Genomic DNA, 11,232 nt, shown 5'->3' with positions numbered 1-11,232 from the left:
TTAACTTTTCGAGGAACCTCCATACTCTTTTCCAAAGTGGCTGTACCAACTTGCATTCCCACCAACAGTGTAAGAGGGATCCCCTTTCTCCACATCCTCGCCAACATTTGTTGTTTCCTGTTTTGTTAAGTTTTGCCATTCTAACTGATGTGAGGTGGTATCTCATTGAGGTTTCGATTTGTATTTCCCTGATGGCAAGTGATGATGAGCATTTTTTCATGTGTCTGTTAGCCATTTGTATGTCGTCTTTGGAGAAGTGTCTGTTCATGTCTTCTGCCCATTTCTTTATGAGATTATTTGTTTTTTGAATGCTGAGTTAGATAAGCTCTTTATAGATCTCGGATACCAGCCTTTTATCTGTAGTGTCATTTGCAAATATCTTCTCCCATTCTGTGGGTTGCCTCTTTGTTTTGGTGACTGTTTCCTTGGCTGTGCAGAAACTTTTTATCTTGATGAAGTCCCACAAGTTCATTTTTCCTTTTGTTTCCCTGGCCTTTGGAGATGTGTCTTGAAAGAAGTTGCTGTGGCCGATGTTGAAGAGGTTACCGCCTGTGTTCTCCTCTATGATTTTGATGGATTCCTGTCTCACATCGAGGTCTTTCATCCATTTGGAGTTTATCTTTGTGTATGGTGTGAGAGAGTGGTCAAGTTTCATTCTTTTGCATGTAGCTGACCAATTTTCCCAGCACCATTTATTGAAGAGACTGTCCTTTTTTCCACTGATTGTTTTTTCCTGCTTTGTCAAATATTAGTTGACCATTGAGTTGAGGGTCCATTTCTGGAGTCTCTATTCTGTTCCTTTGGTCTATGTGTCTGTTTTTGTGCCAGTACCATGCTGTCTTGGTGATCGCAGCTTTGTAATAGAGTTTGAAATCATGCAACGTGATGCCCCCAGCTTCATTTTTCTTTTTCATCATTCCCTTGCTTATTCAGAGTCTTTTCTGGTTCCATACAAATTTTAGGATTGTTTGTTCCAGCTCTTTGAAAAACGCCAATGGTATTTTAATAGGGATGGTATTGCAAGTGTACCTTGCTGTGGGCAGGATAGACATTTTAACAAGGTTTATTCTTCCGATCCATGAGCATGGAATGTTTTTCCATCTCTTTGTGTCTTCCTCCATTTCTTTCATAAGTGTTCTGTAGTTTCTAGAGTACAAATTGAGGTAAGAATACTTAACATGAGACTTACCCTGTTAAGAAATGTTTAAGAGCACGATGCAGTATTTCAACCACGGACACAATGTTGTACTGCAGATTGCTAGAACTTACTCATTTTGCATAACCGTAACTTTGCACCCACGGAAGATCAGTCATTTCTGAGAAGCAGAATAACTGAGCCAATGAGCACAAGTATTTCCTCTCTTGCAAGCATAACAAAAAATTACTTCTCAGGGACGTTATGTAAATTGGCAATGCTTCTGGTTTTATATGTAAATGCTGGTTTTCACCATGCCTGCACTACGCTGTGTCAGCGTTGTGTGAGCGTATCTGTGTGAGGATTAAGTATGGAACATACTCATCCAGAAAGAAGCCTGGAAAGGCAGCATTCTGGAAAGGTCTATCTATGCACCTCGTTTTGTCTGTATGAGCTGCAGAATCTTGATTTTAACCCAGAAAGATACCCACATGTAACGATAGCACAGAAGATTTATTTTTTTTAGAACCATAGCATCTCCTTTATGTTCTTGCTTTATTGAGATATAATTGACATCAGAAATGATGATTTTTTTCTCTTTTTTCCCCAGTTTTATTGAGATATAATTGACATATAGCACAGTATAAGTTTAAGGTGTACAGCATAATGATTTGACCTGCATATATCATAAAATAATTACACCAGGTTTAGTTCACATCCATCATCTCATACAGATACTAAAAAAAGAGAAAGAAAAAGAAAAAAAAAACCCAAGTTTTTCCTTGTGATGAGCAGAGAGGATTTGTAACTCATGAAAGCTAAAGAAAGATATAGAGAGAATGATGGCCTCAAAAGTTTGTAACATGAGTTACAAACAGTTTACTATAATTATCTGGAGTCTAAAAATAATCACCATTTATATATATATATCATAGCAAATTCCACTATTTCTTCACTATGGATCTATAAAGAGATCCCCGAAACTGCTTTTGAGTAGGGATGCTCAGCACAAAATTCTAAGATAAACAACAGAGGGTTCTGCCCATGGAGCACATCCCGCACTTCTTACTTAGCGAGGAGACCTCTATCGCTGGTCCGTTGGGAGAGTAGGGGTTAGCAGTCGGTATGAAATGACTACAAATTTAAGGAGAACGAGCATTTTAACAAACTAGGGACTGGGATAGGTACCATTTCAAAGGGGAAAATGCAGAACTTTTTTTTTTTTTTAGAGTTAATGTGTATTTATTCTTGATGAGATTTGAGAAGATACAGTTTGATCAATAAAATGAGAACGGGATCCCATGAAAAAGGCATACTTTAAAAATAGGAATCCTTAAAATAGGCATACTTTTTAAATAGGAATATTTAAAAATAAGTGAAAATCTAATATCTGAACCTGAAAAATCCCCAAATAGTGAAAAATAGAAGGGCACTACCGAAGGAGAGATTGCGATCTAAAAAAAAAAAAAAAACATTACAAATGGAAGTTGAGAGCAAAAATGGAAAGGCATGGAAATTATGAGCAAAAGGTGATAGATGAGGAAGGTGGTCCAAGGACAATGAGGGTTTAAGCAGTCGGTATTCCAGAAAGAGAAAGGGAAGTAAGGAAGCAAAGAATAGCTAAGGTTGAACATCGTACCTATGAGAAGAGCATGTATCCATAGATAAGAATGAAGTGGTAGCCCAAGAAAATTATTAAAACATACAGAAAAGAAAACATGACCAATAAACAAATGAAAAAATTCTCAACCACACAGTACTCAGGGTTTGCCTGATTCCAGAACTGAGTCTCCATTTGTCACCCATCAGAGTGAAAAGAATTAGTTAACTTTTGATATCAGAAATCAAAGAGTGTGGAGAAACAGATATTTTAATACATTGCTAATGGACATACGAATGGACATTTGATTTTTATTTTTATATTTTTTAAAAGATTTTATTTATTCATTTGAGAGAGAGAAAGAGAGCACAAGGAGGAGGAGAGGCAGTGGGAGAGAGAGAAGTAGACTCCTGTGGGCAGGGAGCCCAATGTGGGACTCAATCCCAGGACCCCAGGATCGTGACCCGAGCCAAAATCAAGAGTCGGAGGCTTAATCCACTGAGCCACCCAGGTGCCCCTCATAGCTGTCATCTTAAGTCAAAAGTGAAAATTACAGGTAACTGCCATTTTCCTGGTGACCGCTGAGCAGAGTTTCCGTAAATTTGCTCTTTGGTTCTTGGGATATGTATAACGGAAGTCAAATGGGTTGAGTTTGGTTAATGGAAGGCAAATTCTGAAACAAACACAAGAAACAAAAACAAACCTAGGGACAGTTCCCGTGGTCCCTAGGTTTTCCAGTCTAGTCACAGAAAATGCACCGACTGCAATCCTCCCCAGGACCTCATTAGAAATATGAAGGCAAAGCTTGGCACCGAGAGCTGGAAGTGGTGGGATAGGTAACCTCTGGATGGAAAACAGGGCATGATTAGCCCAGCCCGGACCACTCATGAGGACCATGAGACAGGGCAGACTGCCGGTGAGTACCGCAGGGCACGTTCCTGCTCCACGTCCTTCCTTCCCCTCCGTCACCAAACCTGCGACCTCCACGTCCTTGCTGCCCCACCCCCAGTTCTTCCCCCTTCCTCACCACGATCTCCACCTTGGTCACCGAATGGCTGTCCCTGCACTTGCCCCATTGCCTTCGGCTCTTACCTGTGTTCCTGCCTCTGGCCTCACCCATTTCCAATCCACCCCACTTCTTTCATTAGAAGGAACATTCTAAAATTGAAAACATGGCAGTGTCACTCCTCTGGAGCCCCTGATAACCTCCTCTCGTTTAGCAGCCTGAGGGCGTTAGCGTAATATTTGTTTTCTTGGACAACTTCACACATTTTCCTACACCCTCCTCATCTGACACTTGGAGTTAATGCCTCTCTTTGGCAGAGACACTGAGGTTCTCACCATCTGCTCAGCAAACCATTCTTTCACATCTCCTTCATGCCTTTCTGCAAACATACCCTCTATGAATCTCTGCCTCTCTCTTTCAGTGAACACACTCCTACTCACCCTCTGAAACCCTGCTTGCATTTCCCCAGGAACCCTTTCTTACATTTCTCACATTTGTCTCCTCCACCTATTGCCTTGGACATATGCACATTATAAAATGTGTGGCACTTTATCGTTTTTATCTCTTTGGGTGTTTGCTCCCCCCCCCATGTTTCCAATTTGTTGCATTTCTCAGTGCCTAGGAAAAAAACAGGTGCTCAAAAAATATCTTTCAAACAACAGAAGGAATTACTTGAATGTTTTCCTGTGAATGTTTATTACATTAAAAGCTGGGTGATTTGTGACGATTTTGTCCATCTCCGGCTAAGCTACTTTCTCTACAGTCAGGCAGAGCTGGTTTTCGCCTTTTCTTCTTCTGCTACAAAATGTCCAGACTGTCCAGATCAGATGACAGCTCCCCAGCAACTCCATGCTTCTCCAGAGCACCTGTGTCTGGGTGGGTGCTACGGCCGTGGAGAGCAGGCAGGTGGGCCAAGCGTTGGCTTCTGTGTCGACAGCCTCAGTTCTGATGCAAACAGCAGGCGTATTTTTTTTTAAAGCAGTAGCCAACTTGTGTTTCCATATAATTACAATATTCCTGACAATAGCCTTCACTTTTCTTGCAATCGACAACTTTGAAATCCGGTTCGGGTTCTGTATAAAGAAATATCCAACGTTAGCATCTTAAGACCATCTCGAGAATCGGACGGGGGTTATTTTAGCCCAGGGGGATGTGGTGGAGAAAGGCCACAGGGAGGTTGTCAATGAGCATTCCTATTTCCCTGTGGCCATCCTGACAGCGTAAAAATCAGATCCTTGATTCTGGCTTAAAAGGCACCTTGACTCTGCCTGAAAAAACCAGCTGCCAATTCAGAGGCAGCCGGGAGGAGAAACAGCGATGGATGTGCCGCAGTATAAATGTTCCGCTTCGGCCAATTGAGGACGCAGTGTCAGGGGACCCACCAGGGCTCTGGGAGGCCAGCTGGGGGTGACCGCCCCACCAGACATGTCCATAAGTGGGATGGTCGTCCGAGGAAGGCGGGTTGGGGCTGAGCCATCACTGTAAGGGAGATGACAGGTAGCCGAGGGCAGATTTTAGAGAGTGAGAAGGATTTCTTTTCCCCCTCATTCTGAGGGAACACCTGGAAGGCTGTTTGGTGCCTCCAGGATGTGCCAGTTTACTTGAGCAATGTGAAATTGGGACCTCACTCTACAATTCAAGTACTGAGACTATTACACACAAATTCTTGTCTTAAATTATATATTATGAAGAGAGTTGATAGAAAAGGCAAGGGACGAGTGTTAAAGCAAAGAAAAAATAGATAACACGATGAAGGCAGAGACATGATATCAGACAATGTTCGGGTAAGAAGGCTGGGGACGTCTTCCGATGGACCCCAAGCCGAGGCTGCTCTGGTCATCGAAGCTCTGCCACCGACCTGAGATGTGACCTTCAAACAGATTCAATGTGAAGAGATGTTACCCTCTTCCTGCCCTAATCTGTCTCACAGGTAAGCATTACAAACATTTGCCACTATCAATGAATCAGTTGATTAGAAGTCTTTTCCTATCACTTCATTTTCTGACCAGTAGTCATCCTTCCCTAGAGATAGACACGCGAGGATAGATATGCATGGATACACAGAGATAGACGAAGATCGGCACGCCTGCACAGAACCTGATGAGTCCGGCCACCTGCATTGCCCCAGGATCCCACCACCGCCGTCAAGGCAGTAAACCTGTCTGTCACCTACAGAAGTTTCCTCATGTGCCTTTGTTTCTGTTGCTTTGTTTTGGTTTTGTTTTCCTTGTGGTAAGAACACTTAACATAAGATCTAGCCTCTCAACATATTTTTAACTGCACAGCACCGCACTGTTAACCATAGACAGGCGCTTGTACAGCAGGTTTCTAGAACTTATTCATCGAGCATCTGAGACCCAATACCAAGCGGAAAGCAGGCCTATTCTGAAGTAGCCCCGGTCTGTGCTCTGCACCTGCGGTGAGCGAAGCTCACCTGAGCCGCTCCCACCTGTGGGAGGACGCACTGCCCTGTAACCCCATCCAGCAGGTGAGCCTGTCGAAACCCAACTCCCGTGGCTCCAGTTGGGAGCAGGGGCCCCAGGCCTTTGCCTTCAGGAGAAAGGGGGGCCTCTTCACGAGCCAGTGGCCCTAGGATTTAAGGCTTGTTTCCCTGGATTTTGGTTGCCTCCTCTCTGCAGGGTGGTCTGCCTCCCCACTCACCAGCGTTCTGCATCTCAGCTGAAAATGCTGTTTTCATACCTTGTTAAGCATGCTGTTAAATACAGAAAGTTAATTACTCGGGAGAGAGAAAGAGATAATCATAGATAGACAAGAATAGAACAGATGGGGGGTGTCTACAGAGCTCTATTCATTTGGCAAATTAATTCACTTGCTCATTCCTTCGAGACAAAATGATGTAGGACATTTTAGCCTGTTATGACAGAGTCAGGGATAGTTCTCTGGATGAGGAACTCGGAGTCTAGTGGGGAAACAGACACATAACTATATATTTAAATGCAATATAATCAATCTATAGTGGAGTTTGCACAGTGTGTTTTGGGAACATAGAGAACAGCCAAAAGGTCACAGAGATGGTTACATTTAAATGTATGTTAAATGTAGCTCCTAAATGGGGGCTTGAACAAAGGCTACACCCGTTCCACAGAGCTGTGCAGAGACCTGGAAGAATGGAGTATTTTCTCGGAATCATGGGCGTGGCTTGAGGACCACGGCAATGATGGATACTGATGGGAAATGTGGGTAGGACAGCTTGATGCCAGACTAACACAGACTTTTACAGCTGGCTAAGTATTTTAGGATGTATGCTTTTGAGCTACTGTGTTTCTAGACGCAGATTGAAGTATTATGCCAGTGCAGGAAGTAATGAGACTCTTTACCCAATTCAGGAGAAGGAGCAATTAAGAGAGAGAATTTTGTTCGTAATAAATATTTTTCCAGCACGCTCAAATGAAGTGGGAAGTAGAAAACCAGCAGGAAAATAAAAATGCTTGGGAAAATTGTATTGCAGAAATAGTCATTATGTAGGACATTCTTTCTCTTAATTGCTTCTTCTCTAAGTTGGGGAACGAGGTGGAGGTGGTCAGTGTTGCATTCTGTGGGTGGCACTGGGCTTGAGGAGACACAATCAGGGCCGGTCTGAACGTAAGGAGGCTACACACCCAGGATGGAAATCCCAAGTGGGAAGGCAAGTAAAAATTCAGGAGCGAGTGATGCACCCTGAGAAACTGAGGCAGGAAGTGAGTACGGTGTATTGGAGAGAAGAGGGAAACGGGTATGTTTTAAAAGAAGTATACTGGGATGGCTTCCTGGAGGATAACACTGGGAAGTTTGGCTTAAATTCTTGAAGCTTCCACTCTTGACTGCCATTCACCAGTTGCACAATCTTGGACAAGTTATTTTATTTTATTTCATTTATTTTATTATTTTATTTTTTTTTTAGTTAGTATGTTCAATTAGCCAACATATAGTACATCATTAGTTTCTGCTGTCGTGTTCAATGATTTATTAGTTGCATAGAACACCCAGTGTGCATCCCAGCACGAGCCCTCCTTAATGCCCATCACCTGGTTACCCCATCCCCACGCCCCTCTCCATTCTGTAACCGTTTGTTGTCCTGAATCGGAGGAGTTATTTTAAATCTCCTCAACTCCCTCGTGAATCAAATGGGAGTAACAACCCCGTCTCGAAGATCTACTCTTAGAATAAATGACACATGCCTCGTACTGTTTATATTTGTTGTGCAATCATGGTATTTTCTCTTTCTCTTCCCTTGGGAGGAGAACCAGCTAGTGAGTCCTTGGGAACCAAGGGTCACTTCCAAAGGGCTCGAAGTGAGGAAAGGACAGTGGGAGGAATAATGGGGCAGGATTTGAATTACTGGAGTCCCTTTGCCAGTGCCCTCGTGTATGTTCCCTGCTCTTGCCCACTGAGCATCCAGCCTCTTGTTCCCTATTTCAGGGTCAAGAATGAGTTTGGGATTAAGGAAGCATCTTGGAAATGACTGTCTCCTCCAGGCCCTTACGAATCGGAAGCTGGCTCCACATGGGTGTTCAGGACCGACCCAAAAAGCGGCTGAGGGCTCCTTAGCTTTGTCATCCCAGTGGCCTGTCCCCTGCATCTGTCCCTGGGGCATTCCCTGCATGCTCATTGCTCACCAGCACTTAGCAGGTATTCACAAATTCTTGAAGGCCCAGGGAGCGGGGTTCCAACCTGGTAGGAGGAGGGGGCCTTGCTCAGTACCATCTCCTCTGGCTCTCTGGTGTGGGTGAGGTCAGGATTATAGAAGTGCCGTGAATACTTTTGTCTCTTTGTCCCTCATGCTTCCAAGTCTCATGGGACACTCAGTCGTCTGTCAGGGGAGGCTGTCAGACCCCATGACCCTTCCGACAGGTGGGACAGCGCGATCCGTCCACCTACTATCTTCATAAACACAGCCCACCCTTATCTCCACCACTGCTCGGCCCTCCCCCACCTGCATAGACACCTTCCCATCTATTCATTCGCTAAACATTTCCAGAGTGAGGAACTTGTCACACTTTTTTTTTTTTTTTTACTTACCCGGGTAAGGGGGAGTGCGTGGTAAGAGCTGGCGTTTTTCTTGGTGGTGTAACAAGGGAGACCCATTTTTGCCTTGTCCAGGAGACTCTTCCCTGGATTCTCTTGGTTCTCTCAGACCCTCGGTGCCTTGGTGGTTAACATTTCCGGCTCTGGATTGTCCTGTTTCACAGTAAATACACAGCAGAGCATTTTCAGAGCTCTCGTGAGCAGACCCATGAGGATGCAGTGCGTCACTCTAGGGAACGAGTGAAAGCAGAGCGTGGAGAGGAGACGGGGGTTGCTGCTCAATGGGTATGAAGTGTCAGTCCTGCAACGTGGCCGCATTCCAGAGATCTGTGCAGCACGGCGGCTACGCGTACCAGTGCGGTACTGTGCACTTCAAGGGTTGTGAAGAGGGTGGCTCTTTTGCTAAGTGTTCTTCTCACACACACACAAAACAGCACCACAAAGGGACACAAGGAAACTTTGGGAGGTGGTGCGTGCAGCTATTCCCTTGGCTGTAGCGATGGCACCATGGTTGCTGGCAAACATCCAAACTCATCAAATTGTACTAAATACGAGCCATTTTTTGTGTTAATTACACCTCCATAAAGTTGTAAAGAAAAAGAGCAAGTGGAGAATGGGATGGAATGGGTTGGAAGCAGGACAAATGTTATTTGTGTGTGCCAGTGTGTGTGTGAGTGTGAGAGAGAGAGAGAGGGAGGGAGAGAGGGAGGGAGAGAGGGAGGGAGAGAGGGAGGGAGAGGGAGACGGAGGGAGGTAAGAGATGACCAAGAAGGGTGGGCAGTGGAGCCCGAGTTCCTCCTGGAAGCCAAGCTAAGCATCCAGGGGGATGTCACCAATATAGTTGTTGAGACACCCTAATATTTAAGGTCCCTTGTGACGCAGGCTGTCTTTCTTTATAAGAAGTAGGTGAGTATTAACAGGATAAGAAAGTGTAGTCAGGGTTAGGACCCGACTCCTGGGCAGTCAGTGCCATCAGCATATTCAAAGTGTCCCTTACAAACCCAGCCCACTCCTGCCCCAAAACCCTGCCAGGAAATGCACTTGCGGGTCTTAGTACCTCACTGCCCAGCCTGGACACGGCCATTGTGGAGAGACCCTGGCCTCAGGACCAGATCACATTTCCAATTTACCTGGGGACATCAGGGCCACAAGGAGAAGGCTGATCAAAGGAGAGAGGGATGGCTTCATGTCGCTGAGGGGACTGACAGCTGAGAAGGTGCTGATGGGCAGACAGCAGGGCTCCCTTTATAGCCCTGAGCTGCAGGGAGGGGGCCTGCAGCAGGGGAAGAGAGGCATTCTAGAATAATCTCTGAGTCACAGAGGACACATGCGGACACATTATTCTCCCACCACTAGCTAGCGGAACAAACATTTGAGCCGTTCTCCTCAGGAAGTAAATGTCATGCCTGAATGCCCTGGGTGGGTTTGGTGAATAAGAAATGACAGGGCAAGGGGCGCCTGGGTGGCTTAGTCGTTAAGTGTCTGCCTTTGGCTCAAGGCATGATCCCAGCGTTCTGGGATCGAGCCCCACATCAGGCTCTTCCGCTATGAGCCTGCTTCTTCCTCTCGCACTCCCCCTGCTTGTGTTCCCTCTCTCGCTAGCTGTCTCTCTCTCTCTGTCAAATAAATAAATAAAATTTAAAAAAAAAAAGAAAGAAAGAAATGACAGGGCAAGAGAAGAGGAGCAGGAAGAGGAAAGAGAGGGGGCATAACAGACATCATTAACCACAAAAGCACAAATTTCCTCAAGTTCTTGTTGGACCGCTGCTAGGTGCCGACATGGTGACATAAATATGGCCGCCATAGCGCTTCTGTCCTGTCTTCTGGATGTATTTATTTTGGTGTAAAATACCCTGCAGGAAGACATCACACATATCAGAGATGACCTGTCATTTCCTGAAGTCGCAAAGTCACTCCAGATTTCATTTCTGCTCTTTCTCCCCCTAATCCCTCCCCCGGTTTCTTGGCCTCCTCTACTTCTCCTTCATCTCTTTTTATCCTCCCTATTTTGATTTTAATTCATCTGACTCTTCTTCATGTTTCTCTCTCCTTTCCATTCTTGTCTTCCTCAGATGTCTGGCTATTGCTGCCATCGGGTCCAATTCAATTCTGCTTAAAAAAAAATCTGTAATTGATGCTGCGTTTTCTCTTCTCATAATCAATAAGCAAAAGGCTCTTCTCCTTCTTCTTCTTTTTAAAGATTTTATTTATTTATTTGACAGAGAGAGAGGGCATAAGTAGGCAGAGTGGCGGGCAGAGGAAGAGGGAGAAGCAGGCTCCCCGCTGAGCAGAGAGCCCTACGAGGGGCTCAATCTCAGGACTCCGGGATCATGACCTGGGCCAAAGGCAGATGCCTAACCGTCTGAGTCACCCCTCATCTTCTTCTTCTTAGCAGGGATGAGTTTTATGTCACTGGATTATCTGAGGCATGCATACCCCAGGCAGTCTGCCCTGGATGTGACCAGA

The 11,232-nt window shown here is 45.0% G+C and overlaps 1 protein-coding gene across 1 annotated transcript; it reads right to left on the bottom strand.

Moving 5' to 3' along the window:
* Positions 1-4,680: 4,680 nt before the first annotated feature.
* On the bottom strand, positions 4,681-9,954 carry SPAG11A (sperm associated antigen 11A). Its single transcript, XM_026508490.2, has 3 exons — positions 9,897-9,954; positions 8,761-8,919; positions 4,681-4,814 (listed from the first exon to the last, which is right to left on the bottom strand). Exons 1-3 carry the CDS (start codon positions 9,952-9,954, stop codon positions 4,681-4,683), a joined length of 351 nt encoding a protein of 116 aa, XP_026364275.1.
* Between the last annotated feature and the right edge of the window lie 1,278 nt (positions 9,955-11,232).

This window comes from Ursus arctos, unplaced genomic scaffold, assembly GCF_023065955.2.
Source record: "Ursus arctos isolate Adak ecotype North America unplaced genomic scaffold, UrsArc2.0 scaffold_27, whole genome shotgun sequence".
NCBI classification, from domain to species: Eukaryota; Metazoa; Chordata; class Mammalia; order Carnivora; family Ursidae; genus Ursus; species Ursus arctos.
This window is presented reverse-complemented; position numbering and strand designations above follow the sequence as displayed.